General features: G+C 45.4%; 1 protein-coding gene across 2 annotated transcripts in view; it reads left to right on the top strand.

The window, feature by feature from the left end:
* The window catches only part of Arhgap26 (Rho GTPase activating protein 26), a 390,006-nt gene that overhangs the window by 112,910 nt on the left and 258,587 nt on the right, over positions 1 to 18,509 (top strand). For both annotated transcript variants that reach the window (XM_052155156.1, XM_052155157.1), the window contains exons 5-8: positions 5,871 to 5,972; positions 7,201 to 7,311; positions 13,183 to 13,287; positions 15,272 to 15,401. In XM_052155156.1, coding sequence (XP_052011116.1) covers positions 5,871 to 5,972; positions 7,201 to 7,311; positions 13,183 to 13,287; positions 15,272 to 15,401 — 448 coding nt within the window. The remainder of the gene's footprint in view (positions 1 to 5,870; positions 5,973 to 7,200; positions 7,312 to 13,182; positions 13,288 to 15,271; positions 15,402 to 18,509) is intronic.

The following is an 18,509-nucleotide window of genomic DNA, read 5'->3' as shown; positions in this document are numbered from 1 at the left end:
CCTGTATTCTAGAGTTGTGAATTAATTCAAACACAGCCCGCCTTGTACCATCTGCAGTGTGGTTGAGGCCTCACCACACACTGTAAAACTTTGAAAACTGACCTGGATATCTCATTAAGAGTGTGTTTCTTCCCCTTCCTGTATCTCCCTCTGCCTTTTGAGAAATAGGCATGATTACTGAAAGGGATGATATTTGGTCAAGGCTCTCAAGGGATATTTGGCTGTAGTTTGAAGGAAAGATCATGGAAGGATTTTTCTCCTGACTTGCAACAGATATGTATCAATTTAAGTGTACTTTTAGGAAGAAATACACATTGGCTTTGACAAATGAAGGAACATATAATTCGAGGGAAGTTTCCTTCTGCTAAGATTCTTGTCCGAGACCGAATCTCTCTGTTTTCTGAGAATGTATGGCCAGTGGACTCTCTCCAAGGAGCAGTTGTCTCTTGAGTGGCCTGGGCCTGTGTTTTAGTGTTTAGACACATATGGCAGAGGCTTCTAAAGAGCTGTGGCAGAGGGGTGGGGTGAGTGAGTATTTATAGGGGTAGTGGTGTATGTATCTGTAGATAGCATGGACTATCTGTCATCTTTAGCTACTTCTCAGCACAGATCCACACACACTCTGGCCCTTCTTTGTATTGTTTGGAGAGTTACCTAACCAGTTACCAGGGAGGAAAAGCACATCTCCCTCTGGGTTTAATGCCATAGTGATCATATGACAGGAACGAGCACCTTTGCTTACAGGTGGGATGTGTGTCACTACTCTAAGGTTCCCCTGAGTCTCCTAGTTACAAATCCTTAATAAGTAATTTTGATATTTAGGATAATTTCTCATTTCTCCTCCTTTGTCATTTCTTGTTTTCTTTTCCAGTATTTCTCCCTCTCTACCACTCCACACACCCAATCATAGTTGTATGTAAAATTAAGAGAAAACAAAGCTTAAAGACAACCCAGGGAGTAGCCTCAGAGACACCCAAGGAGCCAGCAGGGCTCTTGGCCTGTTTTGATCAATGGCTTGTTCCTGAACTCTGCCTATTTGATGCTGAAATTACTTTACTTACTGTCTGTTCTCTGATGCTGGTTTTGTTGCTATAACAACATGTTGCACAGTAGTCCTTGTGAAAGCTTCCAGGAAGGGGAGTTTGTCTTAGTTTCTTCTTTTCTTGTTGTGATCCAATACCCTGACAAAAGGAGCTTTAGGGAGAAAGGGTTCATTTTATCTCACAGTTCCAGGATACAGTGCATTACGAGTCACAGGGATAAGAGCTTGAAGAAACTGGTCATGTTACATTCACAGCAAAGACACAGAGAGCGGTGTACCCTGCTCCTTCCTCTTAGACCTTACAGGACAATGCAGGGTCCTACTCTGACAGGCACCTCCCACAGTGGGTCATCCCTGATCAGTTAACATAATCATGATAATCCCCCATATGCATGTTGAAGCTTGTCGTCCAGGTGATTTTAGATTTTGTCAACTCCACAGTTATCATTAACCATTACAATGTCCTTAGAAATACTTGTGTTAGAGGCTGTTCAGTGTGACCCCAGATCTTGATGTAATCGTGACCCTAAGTTTATGTTTCTGAATTGAGCAGGTTGGCTTTTTTTTGCACATGATGTAGAGCTGTAATGCTGCGCTTTGTATTGGAAATAAAATAAACACTTGAGAGTGGTGGTTGAGAGTTGGCCTAGAGCTAGGCTGCTTGTTCCAAATCTCACTTCTTCAGCTTTGCCTATGAACTTGGGAGGTCTCTAAACCTCCATGTCCCTATTTCCTCATCTCTAAAGGGGATCATAAAACCCTGCACCCATGGAGTTCTTAAGAATAAACGAGTGAATTCATATAAGGTACGTATCCATGTATCCATGGCTATTTGAACAGAAGCAGTATGTATCCATGGCTATTTGAACAGAAGGACAGTGTTTGTCATTCAGTCATTTACTGGTGGTTCTGACACGAGCCACACGTGAATCACTGAGAGTAGATGAAAAAAGCTGAAGAGGTGGCTCAGTGAACGAGTGCATTTTCTCCCACAGAGGACCCATGGGGTTGCTTCCAACCGCCTATAATTCCAGCTCCAGGGTATCTGATACCCTTCTTTGGCCTCTGAGGGCATTTATTCACATGTAAACCCTGCCCCCCCATGCATACCTTAAAAATAAAACAAACACAAGATAATATGAGAGCCCAGCAGTTAAGATTGGTGGACAGCAAGCAGATGTGGTTGTTCTGGCTAAAGAGGAAAGCATTAGACACAAAGCTATAGACAGATCTCTAATTCTAAATTGTGGTATGTGCTCAGGGAGGGTTTCTTTCATCAAGCTAATATGTGCTAATATGTGCAAGTCAAATATTGCATTTGATGAAGAGGGAACTAGTTGTGGATGACAAATACCTTATCATCAGCACTACCACTGCCAACCACCATTACAACTGTTATTAACATTATCATTGTTACCACCATTATCACCATTGCAATCATTACCACCATTATACCATTACCACCATTACCATCATTACCATTGTTATTACCATTACAAACCATTACTATTGTTATTACCATTACTACCATTACTATTGTTATTACCATTACCACCATTGTCACCATTACCACTATTACTACCACTATTACCATAACCACTGTTGTTACCATTACCACCATTTCTGTTACCATCTCTGGCAGCAGCAGCACCCACTACCACTAGCATTATCACCCCTATTACTACAATTAACACCATTACCAGCACCCACGTTGGGCAGCTTACCATCTGGATGTAACTGCAGCTGCAGGGGATCGATCCTTGAAGTGGAAACTTAAGGGTTCTTTGGAAAGTCAGTTGGATGGCGTTTTGCTGCGGCAGACATGTGAAGGAACATTTAGCTGAAGTGGACACGGGTGAAAGGCTAAGGCAGACTCATGAAGGAATGTTTCACTGAAGCAGACACAGGAGAGAGGATATTCTGCTAATGCAAGCATGTGAAAGGACATGTGATGAAGGATTCTTTGCTAACAACATGTATTGGTCCACCTCACATTGCATAGTTGAGCAGTATTTCCTGGAACTCAATAGAGAGAAATGCACCAAAAAACGTCTGGTGGTGTGTTGCAGTTTCTTGGCTCCTTCGCTGATTGGCACAGTGATGTTGCCTGAGACAGATGCACATGTTGAGGCAAGATCTGTGCTGGGGCACGACCTGGAGAACACGTGATGTTTAGAAGGTGAATAAAAAGGGCTCGATGGACAGTGATGGACGCCGAGCTATGGTGCTGGCCAAGCTAGCTGATCAATGCTTGTAGGTCTTTAGTCTTCGCTAATCTTCTGCTTCCCAGAGAAAGACACACCTGAGAACTCCTGGCATTCCTCCTGGTGCCTCCTGCCCACTCAACCCTAGGCTGAATCCTAGCTGTCTCTGCTAGGTAGTGCCACTGCTGCCGATTCACGTTTGCTATCCAGACTCTACAGGAATGGACTGCTGGTGTATCTGTGAAGTATCTGCGAATGGATCAAGCTACCACTGCTGACCTGTGAACTGAACTGCTGACTTCTAGACAACACAGACAGGAGTTGCTCCAAAGAACCTTTCTAAACAGGCCAATTCCCTTGTGTTCTGTGTCCTTTCTTTTCCACACCTCTGGTGGGTGATGGGCTACAAGGGAGGTAGCCCTTTGAGGTTCTTAACGTGTTTAAGAACCATCATTAAAAAAAAATAAAGTTACAGATCCTACTTCCTATTCTGGCCTCTTTGGGTACCTGGAACTCAAGTGCACATTCACATATGCACACATATAAAATAAATATTGAAAAGTAAAAGGCCTGGAGCTCTATCTTAGCAGTTAAAGGGGCGCATACCATTCTTTCAGAGGGCCTAAGTTCAGTTCCCAGCATCTGCATCAGCCAGCTCTTAGCAACCTGCAACTCCAATTTTAGGGCATCAGCTTCTGCCTTCTGGCTTCCAAAGGCCCCTGTGCTTATATGCACATATCCCTACATGGACACACAGAGATGCACATAATAAAAATAATACTTCTTCAAGAAGAAAAAGAGGTAGCCAAGCCCTAGCACTCGTCTCCCTTTGCACCACTGACCCCGGATGCAGTGTGACCAACTGCCTCAGACCCTTAGCACCACGACTTATATACTTGCTGCAGCAGAAGGGAGCCAGGATCTACCCTTTCTTCCTGCGGTTGCTCTCATCAAGTGTTGTGTGATAGCAGTGAGACAGGGTGTGGCATACTATGTTTTAGGGCTTTCCCTGCGAAGGCCTTGGCACTGTATTGTATGACGGTGACTACTCTTTCTTTCCCTCTGTCTCTCGCTGTCTTCTCTAATTATGGCTCTCCATTGACCATGGACTGTGGAGGCTCCGGCCCCCTGAAAGTTACAAAGTACCAGTGACTCATGTCTCCAGGCCTTTTCTAAGCTCTGGCCAGTGGCACTGCCTGGGCCTAGGATGCTCTGTGGAGTTGCTGGCCACAGGACTGGTGAGACTGGATGTGTGTGATATGACCCTTGAGTGGAGTTAGTGTCCAGCCCCAGGCTTGTGTGTTAATGGACAAGAGTTGCTGGCCTGGACTTGGAGGGGAAGTGTTTCTACAAGTCTTTCCTTCATTCACATTTGCTTGCTTCATGGTTTGAGTATGAGTAGACTTGTTTGTAAGCCAACCTCAGGTCTGTAGGAATGGATTCATGCCTGCTCAGTGGGTAGGTATATGATCATTTTCTGCTCTCTGTAATGCCTAGGCTCTTGCTGTTGACCAGATAAATAAGGGTGCATGGGAGAACTTCTTGGCCCAGAGTGTTCTGCTCTAGGGCATTAGTACTGCTGGTTGGCTCTTTTTCCTGGGAGCCAACCCTCTGCCTTCTCAGGGGTTCAGCAGGTCTCAGTTTAATCCCCCCCAGGCCTTTATCAAGTACCTTTTGTCCCCTCCCCCCCTTTTTTTAGCTCTTGCAGTGCTGTCATTAGATTGCTTATTTGTTACCTGGTAGTTGTGTTTCTCTTCCTACTAGAATGCTCCCATTGCGAGAGAGGAGTCACTGCCCAAAGCAGAGCCTAGGACTAAGAACTGCTTGCCGTGACTTTATTAGATGGATGGAGAGGTGGTTTCTTTATGTGACCGGAAAGCACCTTTTTCTTACAGGCTTTAGAGCTGCACGAGACATCTCCCTGGGGCTCCAGATGAGTCAAAAGCAGGACTGGCCCTGAGTTAGAATAACTGAGGATCTGTGTTGGACCGGAGTGTCTTCCTAGCCTCTGGCTTGCCCTGCCCACCAAAGCATGGGGAGCAAGGAGACAGCCTTCGACCGTGTCTCAAGTGGGCAGAGCGTGGGCAGACAGTGCTAGCTTGACGTCAGCTCTGTCATTCTCTGGGACATTTTGCTAATTGGCTTCCTTCTGAGTTTCCTTACCTATAAAATAGGGAGTAAAAATAGAACCTTGGTGACTCAAGAGCTTGGTAGGAGAACACAGGTTGACATGTATATTGTTAAACTATTTTTCATCTTTAGACGAGAATTTAAGCTAATAGAAACTTCTCAACAAACGGAAAGAGTTCCCACGTCCCATTTCCTTGATGCATGGTTACGTGGGCTGTGGCAGGTTTGTCCTATGCCTTCCCTGCTCTCCAGTCAGTCCTATGCTCGCCCAGTTACACTCTCTGGTGTCCCTCCCCCACGGTTGTCATCACAGGTCCCATCATTGGGCCACAGTGATGCTTCTGCTTTTGGTCTGGGAGCTGCCTGCCTCGATGTCCACTCATCATTGTGGGAAGAGGGAGCAGTCAACTGTGAGCACTCTGAGGTCCCGAGGGATCCAGCCACCTCACTCCAGTAACCTCTTATTCTTTCTCCTCCCCTTCTCCTGTCCCCAGGAAGCCAAAAAGAAGTATGACAAAGAGACAGAGAAGTATTGCAGCATCTTAGAAAAACATTTGAATTTGTCTTCCAAAAAGAAGGAGTCCCAGCTACAGGAGGTAGGAGATCACAGAGCGCCGCATGGTGTTAGCCAGTGCATGGTCCTGGGGTACATGCTGGTCGCCATTCATGAGCCTGTGCCTGGTTTGCAGATCTGAGAGGCTGCCCTGAAGCCTCTCCCAGGGCCACGCCCTCCCTGCCCTACCCTCATCTGTGTTCTCTAACCTGCCAGTGGCACGGGAGCTCAGTGCTGCCCTCTACCTCCTGAGCGACTGTGCCTGTTTCTGGGTGTGTCTCTCCTGTCAGCTGGGGACTGCCTTGCTCTTTCTTGGTCTTGTATTCAAGGCTGCACTGTCACCCGTCACCCATCTAGGGCAGTCTTGACCTCCTGCCTCACATCAGTGACTTACAAAGACTGGCATCTGAAACACTCTGGTTATGTTTCCTTAATAATAACATTTCATTGTTTCAATACAGTATTTGATACTTCTCTTTTTGTTTTTTAGTTTTAACAGTATTTTATTCCCATACATTATTTTAAGCATTGTTAATCTTTTTAAAGAAAATATCCTTTGATTAAGCATGGTGGCAAAAACTTGTAATACCAACAACTTGCTAGGCCAAGGAAGGAGGATTATGAGTTTAGTGCTAGCCTGGGTTACATAGGGAGGGACCCTGTGTCAAAAAGACAAGGGGTTAGAAGTGTAAGCTCACAGAACGTTAAGACCATAGGTCAATCTCCAGCACCACCATAAAAAAGGAAATAAAAAAAAAAACAATTCTCTGGCTTGCTCCCAGTTTTCTTGGATTTGAATTTAAAAGGACATCATTGAAAAATCTTTTTAAAAGAAGTTAATTTGGAAAGAAGACTCAGCTGGGCATCCACGGAGCTGCCTCAATGGTCACTGTTTGAGTCCATTAAGTCCACAGGGGTGGGAGTGGGGTGGGTGGAGGGAATGCTGTTAACTGGCAGCATCGTGGAATGACCCTGCCATCTAGTGGGCAATGATGTTATTTTAAAAAACAGTGTGTTCTTCAATGGCTGAGAGGTTTACACTCAAAATAGTATTTATTCTTCAACTAATATTTACTGAGTGTGTGTGTGTGTGTGTGTGTATGCATACATGTGTGTGTGTCCATAGACACAGTGTATGGCATAGTTACCATTTGTCTTTAGTATCATGCTGTTTGATTTATTTTAAAAATCCACTTCTGTATATTTTTCTCCTTGCGTAGTGAATTCCTGAGGTAATGACTTGGTTTCCTGTTAAATTCTGTCGTTTGCAGGCAGACAGCCAAGTGGATCTGGTTCGGCAACGCTTCTACGAAGTATCCCTGGAGTATGTCTTTAAGGTGCAGGAAGTGCAAGAGAGAAAGATGTTTGAGTTTGTAGAGCCTGTGAGTAACTGTTTTTGTTCATCATTAGCCAGCAGATAATAGCTGCCCCCACCCCACAGGACGAGGCTGAGCAGCCGAACCCAGGGCTGCGCCTTCTTTTCAGGGCCAGAGCCCTGTCAGTCTGGCTCTCTGGATTCTTGCCAGCACGGGAGCATCCCAACTCAGAGATGGAGATGGCACACTCAGCATCTGCCTGCCTCTGGCACCTGCTGGTACACTGTTTGATCCACAGAGAGAAAGCTGCTGGGAAATAGTCACTGTCTCATCCTGCCCCTGTCCCCAGAGCCCCCTCTAACCCAGTCAAGTTGGATATAAGGTGATTTCTCGCAGTAGATTGGCCATAGCAAATTTTGGCACAGATTGGGATCGGGGACCATGATGGAGTTCAAATGTGGCCAGTGTCCCACTGGGCATGAAAGAGTGCTGGGTGGGAGAGTCTGACCTGTAGGTTGTCCCATCATCCATCATCTCTATGGCTTTATCCAGCTGCAGTGCCACTTTGCCTGCAGTGGCCCCTGAGCATGGGATCCACATAAGGGAGACTTCATGGAGACGCCCGGCCAACAAGAGCCTCCACTCAAAAATCCCCAGGCCTTTGTTGTTGTCCGTGATACAGCCTCTGATTTAGACTCACGCTTAGGGTGGTTGGGTAAATGAAAGGTCTGGCTTCTCCGGGTTGCCCACTGAAGACCCATAGAAGGTCAAGCTCATCAGCATCCCTGCATGGGACCTCACAAGGCACACTCCTAGGTACCCTTCAGAGTATGATCTTTTCAGTAGTCATTTTGAGCCAATAAGATATCATACGTATTAGTTTGTGTTGAATGACAACCACAAACCCTCCCACACAATAGGTGACTACGTCACACATATTTGTTGACTTGGCTGCATAGGCTTGGCCTGGCTCATTCGACTTGAGCTTTTCTTCTTCCTCTTGTGCTTCCTCCTCCTCTTCATCACCATCATTATATTTTTGTTAAAAGTTTGCAGAGGCAGTTCTAGCTCTGCTGCTTATTAGGTGAGACCTTGCACAGGGTTGCATCTAAGTGTTTCTGTATTTCTTCTTTTGAAAAGAGGGATAAAACCAGTACATATCCTCACAGTTGTATTAAGAATGAAATCATATAATGAAGGTAGAAAAGTAAAAACATGGAATTATGTTGTGTTGTCCTTTTGTACAATGGATTTTCAACTGCATTGTATAGCACCCTGCCTTGGGGGCTCACTAAAAAATGCATGTTACAGGCCCAATCTTAAATGTTAAGGCTGGGATAGAAGAGGACAGTTTTGCATTTCTAACACTTTGAAAGCCACTTTGAGAGCTGGAATGTTTGGTTCTTCTCTGTGAAATAGCACAAGACTGATTACCAGCAGGAAGGACACTACAAGAATCCTTTGAATGTGATTGCTGGGTACACAGGTGTCAGTCATTCAGCAGTTAGGTTCCCTGGAAGGCTAACTACAGACATATTGACTATGTTATCTTGTTTCTTAGAAAACAGTTCAAAGTACCGGTGTATGTATATGATTGGCCTTTAGAAAAATAAACATAGGATGTGGGGATGTAGCTCAGTTGATAAAGCGATGGTCTGGAATACACGAGGCCCTGGACTTGATTCTTAACACTGCAGAAAACAGATGTGGTGGCACACACCTGTGGTTCTAGCACTTGGGAGGTAGAGGCAGGAGGATCAGAGTTCACAGCCATCCTCAGCTATGTAGTGAGTGCCAGGGAAGGAAAGTTAGACTTGAGATCTAAACCATTTGTCCCTCCCTCCATCCATCCATCCCTCCCTCTCTCCCGTTTGTCCTTCCTTCCATCCATCCACCCATCTGGTATGTGTGCCTGAATGAAGCCTATATCTTCTTGTTGTGACATCTCGTGTTCTAGAGGTATACATTGCAGACACCGGCACCTTGATGCCATGAAGCTGAAGTCATGTTCCATCTATGCCTTGAGTTTCCATATCTGGAGGTTGGTTAGGGTTCTTGAGAAGTTGTCCCACTGATCTCTCTGTTCTGACCCCCTCCCTCACTTTTAGGCACCACAACCTCAGAGATTTATCACCAATATTTATACCACTGTGCCTTTTTCTCCTTTCCTATTCTTTTATCCTACTGTAAGGCTTCATTCTCCTCTTATTATCTCTTCCTTCCTGTGTGGGTCTTCCCCGCCCAGCTGTCCCTGCTCATAGAGTGTGTCCCCTAACACATTCTGACCATCTATTTATGGAACAGCCCCTGTGCACTGTATGATAAGCAAGCCCATTCCATCTGTGATTGGGGCTGACTTCCTACATCCCTGTGAACTAACACATACCATTATTGCCTTCCTGCTGAAGATGGGTGACTTACCCAAGCCAGCTTTTCCTCCCTCTGCAGCTCTCTGTCCTCTATTGCAAGGATAATACTTCTTGGTAACTGTGTTGGTTTGCTGGGACTGCTGTAACAAAGTCCTCCTGGCTAGAGGACGCCTGAAGAAGGTGTGGGCAGGGCCATGATTCCTCGGAAGCCTGTGGGAATGTGGCTTTCTTTGCTCTCCTAACTTTAGAGATTTCCCCTCAACCCTTGGCATTCCATGACTTAGAAATGCCTCCCTGTGTTAGGATGGAAGCATTTCTTGGTGACATTCTGGTCTTTGTGCCTTCTATGGAAGGGGACATAGGGAGATGGAGGCAGGAGATGCTGTGATGGGGGGGGGGGAGGAGAAAGGGCCCGAGTGGCAGCACACAGGGAAGATTACTTTTATATTTTATTTATTATTTTATATTTTCTTATAAGTTAGTTTATATTCCCTATAAAAATCAGACCAAAGGAAGTGAAAGCCAATATAAATCTTAGCAATCCACCCCTCTTCTGCCGCAACAGGACTTGCCTCAACAGTGCCTCCATTCAGCTGTTTGAGGAAGTGTAGACACTGAGTAAGACTGGTCCTGCTTACAGTGAAGGGAAGGCTGAGCTCACATCAGCGACTGTTGCGTATCTTGGGCCTCTGTCTTTTTTTTTCTTTCTTTCTTTTTTTTTTAAATTTTATTCGATATTTACATTTCAAACGATTTCCCCTTTTCTGGTTCCTCACTCCCCGAAAGTCACATAAGCCCCCTTCCCTCCCTCTGTTCTCCCACCCATCCCTTCCCACTTCCCTGCTCTGGTTTTGTCTTATACTGCTACACTGGGTCTTTCCAGAACTAGGGGACACTCCTCCGTTCTTCTTGTACCTCATTTGAAGTGTGGAAGTTTTGCATATTCCAGTTTTCTAAGCTAATATCCCCTTATTAGTGAGTGCATACCATGATTGATCTTTTGAGACTGTGTTACCTCACTTAGTATGATGTTCTCCAGCTCCATCCATTTGCCTCCGAAAGATTCTGCTATACCACTCCTGGGCATATACCCAGAGGATTCCCCAGCATGTAATAAGGATACATGTTCCACTATGTTCATAGCAGCCCTATTTATAATAGCCAGAAGCTGGAAAGAACCCAGGTATCCCTCAACAGAAGAGTGGATGCAAAAAATGTGGTATATCTACACAATGGAGTACTATTCAGCCATTAGAAACAATGAATTCATGAAATTCTTGGGCCTCTGTCTTAAAGAACATAAGGGCTGGAGAGATGGCTCTGTGCTGGGAGCACAGGCTGCTCTACCCAGCCTTTGCTTCCAGCACCCACGTAGTGGCTCACAGCCATCTGTAATCCCAGTTTCAGGAGATCTGATGACCTGTTCTGGTCTCTCTGGGCACTATGTGTACATGATGAGTAGACATTCATGCAGGCAAAACATCTGTACACATAAAACAATAAGACAATGAAAAATTTAAACAGAAAGCAGGTTCTTAGGGCTTGGGAGCAGTGTGGGCCTAGCATTTCAGTTGTACCTGCAGGGAGGAGGGAGAAGGAGGAATAGCTGTCACTGTGGACACCTAGACATCAGAGCCCATCTCCTCTCCTTCAGGAGTTGTCTGGAAGGAAAGGGATATGTGCCTTCTTCTCAGGAAACTGTCGTGGAGAGGAAGTCCTAAAGCTCTTTGTCATCTTTGAAGAAAAGAGTTCAGTATTGACCTTTGCTACTCTTGGGCATTAATGCTTAGTTACTGAGTAACTAAGTTACCACTAGATATTTTACAGATGGAGGACCCAACAAAAGGAGGTCCTCTTTGACCTCTATGAGAATACAAAGGTACAAAACAGTGGAAAGTCACACTACCATTTTAGTATGACTTTCTGCAGTTGTTAGGGACAGAGCCTAGGTCTTATTATCCATAACATGTAGGCTTGTTCATCCATCCTTAGGGTTTCAGTTAAAGCAGAGGTATTGTGAAAAGAAGCAAAAAGAGATTTATTCAGTGTGGCTGTGTTGGGGAAAAGGAACAAATAAAGAGTTCTAGTGAACCCACCTCCCTGAGTCTGTCTCTGATGTACTGAGACAAAGTTTAGGTTTAAATAGGTAAGTGGTATGCATTAGTAAGAATTTCTGGTCAAAGGCGCAATCCCACCTGTAACTGTCTCAGTTCCAATCTGACCTGCAAGGTGATTGGATGAGTTATCAGGACTGTGTGAAATAAGTTTGTCCTCTCTCTGGCCTCGGGTTTCAGAGACACACTTCCCTTCTCCTGGCATGAGATCCTGGGGAAATTTGTTCCAGTAGTCTGGTAGCCAAAGGCAGGGGTACAAGCGACAGTTCCTAGAATGTACTCACTCCTGCCATTGTGGCTACACTGGCAGGAAGTTCTTTGATTGCCTGGGCTGGGCGTGGGGTTCATCCTGAAGGTAACACTCCTCCTCCAGTGCTAATCACTCCTGGCAGAAGCAGGTGCACAGAGTACAGAATGCAATCCCTTCCTAGGCCTCCGAAGAAAAAGCGGAGTGGGGAAAATAAGTATGGATATGGTTGTAGAACAGCACAGAGGACAAGAGACGCATTTCAGCATCTGGAGGTCAGAGTAGACCGCTCAGCACACCCGGGCGTGCCCTCAGTAGCCAAAACAGCCGTGGTCGAAACGAGCACAGGTCCTTCCCAGCCGTGTTCTACCATTCATCCTAGCCCCCTTCTTCATGTCAAAACTGTGAAATCTGGGGAGGATATGGGAAGGGCTGGGAGGGTCATATGTAAGCTTTGTGAAGAAGTACACACTTCTGGTTGTTGTACTTGTGGTGGTTGTGGAGAATATGAAGAGTTCTGTGAGAACTGTGGCAAGCAGGTGTTTTCACCACTCAGCATAAAGGCGACCAGACCAGATCAGGAGCACACTTGCCCATTATTAGCCTTAGGGGTTTAAATGAGAGTCAAGGCACCCAGTATCACATAAGCCAGGGATGTGCAGAGTCACTTCATAAAGGGGTTTTACTGTTCACTGTGGAGAAGTTGAAGAAAGCACTCACAAATGCCCCTTGGCTGAAGCCTGTCTTAGGCGACTTTCTGTGATGTGACTTAGCTCATTAGGTTACAGGCTCAGAGCACACCAGCTTCCCTAGCATGTTCTGACTGCATGTGACAACCTGATGTTACTCATGTTCTAGAAGGCAGTCAAGGTCCAGCTCCAGCCTTTCCTTTCTAAGAGGTGATGTTCTTAGGCAGTGGTAAACATTGGTGCCAAGGAGAACAGCTTTTCAGTCCTGGCTAACACGCACTGAGAGTCAGGGAGCCAGTTACTTAGTCTCTGGAGGTGCCTCCTCACTGTTAAGGTGGGTCCTCTTAGCATCTAGGGTGGTCGTGGACATTCGGTGACATGGGGAGGGAGGACAGTGTCCTTGCCACAGAGCTGCTTAGTGGGTGTTGTCGTTACTATTGCCTGTCCTGTACTTCCCAGACGGCCTTGGAAACTCCCCTCCGGCCTGTATGACCTCTGCCTTTTTGCCCTCTCTACAGCTACTGGCCTTCCTGCAAGGACTCTTCACTTTCTATCACCATGGTTATGAGCTGGCCAAGGATTTTGGTGACTTTAAGACACAGTTGACCATCAGCATACAAAATGTGAGTGGGGCAGGGACAGAGGAGGGAAACAGGAGAGGGTGTGCTTGCTGCAGAGCTTCCCCTGTTGCGTTGGCATGAGGTGTGTGGAATGGGGTCCTGGCTGGGCTCAGAGGAGAGTGGGGATCTGACGTTTCTAGAATGCAAGATGGCCTAGGTCTAAGCACCATTTCTGTTCTCGGAAGCATTGCTGCTGGCTGTGTGTGTTTTTCCTAGCACGGTCAGGATTTCCTTTGGCAGTGGAAATCCCAGTTCAGCCCAGCCCTGCCTTGCTGCTTTCTGTGCAGTCAGCTGCCTGGCCACCCTAGGCTTTATGTGCTGTCTAGGAGTGGGAAAGGGAGTTGGCCTTGAGCTCAAATAATGTGCTCTTGTCCAGCTCTCAGCAAGACCGACAGGGTGTCTAAGTCAGTGCCCTCTATCTAAATACAGTTGCCACTCTGGCTTGATCATGGGACCTTTGAGTGCAGAGTTATTTAGGGTGTTTGGGCCATAAGTCATGGGGCAAGGTCTCTTTCCAAAGTCCTGTGTAAGAATTAGATCCAGGTAATTCTGCATGGCTTCCTTTTTTTTTTTTTTTTTTTTTTTTTTTGTCTTGGAAAGAACAGGAATTCAAGGCCCAGACCTAAACATAGTAAAAGCAATATACAGCAAACCGGTAGCAACATCAAACTAAATAGAGAGAAACATGAGGCAATCCCACTAAAATCAGGGACTAGACAAGGCTGTCCTCTCTCTCCATATCTTTTCAATATAGTACTTGAAGTTCTAGCTAGAGGAATTAGACAACATAAGGAGGTCAAAAGGATACAAATTGGAAAGGAAGAAGTCAAACTATCACTATTTGCAGATGATATGATAGTCTACTTTAAGTGACCCAAAAACTCCACCAGAGAACTCCTACAGCTGATAAACAACTTCAGCAAAGTGGCTGGTTATAAAATCAACTCAAGCAAATCAGTAGCCTTCCTATACTCGAAGGATAAACAGGCTGAGAAAGAAATTAGGGAAACGACACCCTTCACAATATCCACAAACAATATAAAGTATCTGGTGTGACTCTAACCAAACAAGTGAAAGATCTGTATGACAAGGAGTTCAGGTCTCTGAAGAAGGAAATTGAAGAAGACCTCAGAAAATGGAAAAATCTTCCATGCTCGTGGATTGGTAGGATTAATATAGTTAAAATGGCCATCTGCATGGCTTCTACTGCATGGCCTTTAGGAGCTCACGTGGTTCTTTTTTGACTTGGGGAATAGGAAGTTGAAGTATGTCAGAAATGGTTTCATGAAGCATAACCCCACCCCTTTTATTCTGGGGATGAAACACAAGTCACCCTCCAAGCTCGGCAAGCTGCACCCCAGTCCTAGGGGTCTTCTGAGGGCAGGCTTTGAAACAGACTCCAGGCAGTAAGGAACTCAGTGCCTCTGAGAGGCTGAGCGTGGAGTATGTGTGGGGGTCATCCGGCCAGGAACAGCTGCATCTGGAGGCTTTAGGCTGTGTCTCTGGGGTTCCGAGTGGGCCCGAGTAGAAGCTACTCCTCTTACTGAGGGAGCGACCTAGAAAGCCAGCTGCACCCCTTTTGTGAGGGTGCCTTCTGTGAACCATCAACAAGCTACATTTCCTGCCACTGGAGCAGTGAGAACCGTAATCAAAAGATGTGTAGTGGGTGGGCCACCCGAGTTTCCCTGTGTGGAATGCTTATTTAAATGCCCTCTCCTGGTCCAAGAGGTCCACTTGCTCTTCAGGAGATAGGCTGGGTGTTTGCATGCTTTCTAGATTTCCTCTGATCTTGGTGGCTGCTAGAGTTTGAGTCACCCTGGTATGGAACTGTAGAGCAGAGGCATGCTTTTGCCAGTGATTATCTGCAAATATTTCCTGGACCATTCAGTGCCTCTTATTTGCTTTTCAATCTGAGGCTGGTCTTCTGAATCAGTAAGAGATTTCAGTTCTTCATTTGATCATTTGAGTAAAATTCCTTTCATTGCAGACAAGAAACCGCTTTGAGGGAACCAGGTCTGAAGTGGAATCGCTGATGAAGAAGATGAAGGAAAACCCCCTTGAGCACAAGACCATCAGCCCGTACACCATGGAAGGGTACCTGTATGTGCAGGAGAAGCGTAAGTGTGCTGACTGGCAGGGTGGGCTACACTCGCAGCCTAGGGCAGGCGTTGCTTCTGGAGGTGCCCGCAGCTCTGTGTCCACACTCTTGTCCACCTCCAAGTGATAAACTCTGTTTCCTCTGTGCTTGGGTTTCTTCCTCGTATCGCTGTCCTTTTGAACCTCTATGCCTCCGTGTGCTTGTGCACTCCACCCTGACTGCACGGGCATTGGAGAGCTCTGTCTTACATATTACACCTTCTCAAGTGCCTTCATATCTGGTGATTCTGCTTTCAATCGAGAGTAATCATGGTTTGGGCTCTCACTCCAATACTTGGGTTTTATGCAAAATCAAAACAAAAATGAAAGGCAGGAAGAAGATCCATCTTCTTGTAATATAGTGAAAGGAAGAAGTGCTGGGTGCACTTTTTAGTAAGGACTCACAGTTCATACCTTAGGCCTTCCGGAAGGCATAGAGGGATGCTACCTAGGGTAGCACCTCCAGGTGCCAGGAATAAGACATATTGAAAGTTTTTTTTTTCTTTGAAAAAATGGTAGCCAACCCCTCTCTTGCTTAACAGGATCTTGCTAAGTAGTCCAGGCTGACCTTGAACTCACGATCATCCTGAGTTCCCCTTCTTACTTCTATAGTCACATATCTACCCATATGCCACATGGTCGATAGCTTTCCCCCAACATGATAATAGCAGGATATATTGCTTCTGATTCATGCTGGTTTTGTGTTTTTCTCTGTGGTCCCCTTAGGCAGTGGATTCACTCTGAAAGCTCCAGGTAGAGTAGGATAGAGACACTTCGTTTTAGTGATCATCTACTTACTGCTAATGCTCACACGTAGTTGCTTAGGCTCAAAATTGTTCCCCTTTGACCATGGAGACTGAAGTGGCAGTGGAAGCAGTGGCTGCCATAAGGGTTTTATATTCTTTATTCTCTCAGCACTGAGCTTGAGGAAGTTTATAGGAAGCAGACATCACTTCATTTGTGTGTTTCATTCCTTCTTTGCCCTGTGGCTGGACTCCTACTCCATCCCACTGCCTGTTTTTGGAGGTAACTTAGAAAGGCAAACTCTCAGGATGTCAAGAATACAGTTCACTGTGCCCCTGGAATACAAAGGCTGTTACTATTCTTCCGTGTAGAATCAATTTTGCATGACTCTGTTCAAACATTTCATACACCCTTTGACACTAATGTGTTGCTCTTTCTTAGAACTATCTTTAGGTTTCCTACACATTACTTCAAGCATTTCATTAGGGTACAGTATAGTTTTGGAACTTAACCATTTTTGATAATTTCAAGCTTACAGAAAACTTGTAAGAATGGCATAAAGAAAGCACGAATCCACCCAGATCTAGTTTCTCAGCACTTTACTGAGATGTCTCTCCTCGTTACTGTGTATGTGTGTGGACTGTGCAGTATCTTACAAACACTCAGGCTTTCCTGAGCCCTTCTGCTCTGATGCGCCACCATGGTGCCCATCACTCTCTGATGGTAGTTTTCCCATCACCCAGTCAAGACTTTGTGTACTCTCTCCACTGCGTGGCCACTGTTTTGGCTTTGTAACTAACTTGCATTCTACGAGAGTTACCTTACAATAATGTAAAAGTTGTTCTTTTAGCTGTATGTGCCTCCACAAGAGTTGTGATCTAGTGATCATGTCCTAGACTGATCTATGTTGTGATGGGGATTTCCTATTTTAACCCGTGTTGCCACGTTTATTATTTCTTCCCCTGTCTGTCTTATCCATCCATCTGCACACCTGTCAATCTATCTGTCCATCCCCATCTGCCAATAAAATCTTCAGATTCCCATTTACCTACCTTGATGTCCACTAAGACAGAGCACATTTGGAACCTTCCGTTGTGTACTCACTGGAACTTCCTCCAAGCTCAGAGAATGTTTTTAAAATTGACTTTAATGACCCAATGTAAATGCTAATATATTGCTTGCTGTATGTGCATGTACTTGTGTGTGGGCAGGGTATGCATACATGCATGCATGTTCTTATGGGTGTTTATGTGTGCCTATACATGTGGAGGCCAGATATTAACCTTAGGTAGTGTTCCTTAGGTGACATTATGTAGCGTGAAATATTGAAAATGCACCCACAGGCAAGTCACTAGCAGGCTGCTGGGCTTGTTCTCAGCCCGGCAGACTCTCTGTCTCAGAGTGCCAAAATCTCTCCACCCAGCTCGCTAAGTTCCCATGGCGGGCCTGCAATGACAGCCCCCCAACACTTCCAAATTCCCGTGGCTGCCTGGGATGCCCCACCACCATACCTTTTCTCTGGAATTCAGTTGAGTCACTTGGTGAAGGAAAACACCACACAATCTTAGTTAGACTCAAAAGGCAACAGTATTGTTGGGCACAGCAACTAATATGCTAATGTTGTAAGCTACTTTAAGTTACAAATCCTCTGGTGGCAGATATGCCAGGGGAACCAGGGGCCTCTACTACCTACATTTTATTTCCTTCATCCTCTCCTGTCTACCAGCCAAGTCTTTTTTTTCCACTGTCCCTTTCTCCAAACCGGAAGTCCTGCCCCAGTGTTTGGTTGGTTCCTTGAAATCTTTATTCCTAGGTAAGGTTCACAAGAAGTCACCTGAATACTTGATTCACCAGGCAGCCCTTCTTGCGGAAAGTGGAATTAGCATTAAAATACAAATAGCACCAGGGCTCTCCATAACAACATTCATCTTGTAGTGTTTTTGAGCAGGCTTTCTTGTTGGCCTGAAGTTCACTGAGTAGGCCCAGCAGACAGGCTAACAAGTCCCAGGGATCTGCCTGTCTCTACCTTTCCCACTGTGCCCCACTAAACCTGACTTTTTTTGAAATAAAGTTTTAATTAGTTAACTTTTAATGTGGGTTTCTGGGATCTGACTCAGGGCTCCATGCTTGCAAGACAAGCACTTTATTACCTCATCTGTCTCTTCTGCCCCCTGTGTCGCTTTTCCAGGTTATTAAATGATATCCAGAAGTTATATATATATATATATGTCAGTCATGTGAAGCCATTAGTAACCATTAAGTGACTGCTTACCCTATTTACATGCTGTTGTTAAATTTTGATCATTTCTATTGTGTCATCTCTGTGAACATCTAAAACCAGTATC

This window comes from Apodemus sylvaticus, chromosome 13, assembly GCF_947179515.1.
Source record: "Apodemus sylvaticus chromosome 13, mApoSyl1.1, whole genome shotgun sequence".
In the NCBI taxonomy this organism is placed as follows: domain Eukaryota; kingdom Metazoa; phylum Chordata; class Mammalia; order Rodentia; family Muridae; genus Apodemus; species Apodemus sylvaticus.
This window is presented reverse-complemented; position numbering and strand designations above follow the sequence as displayed.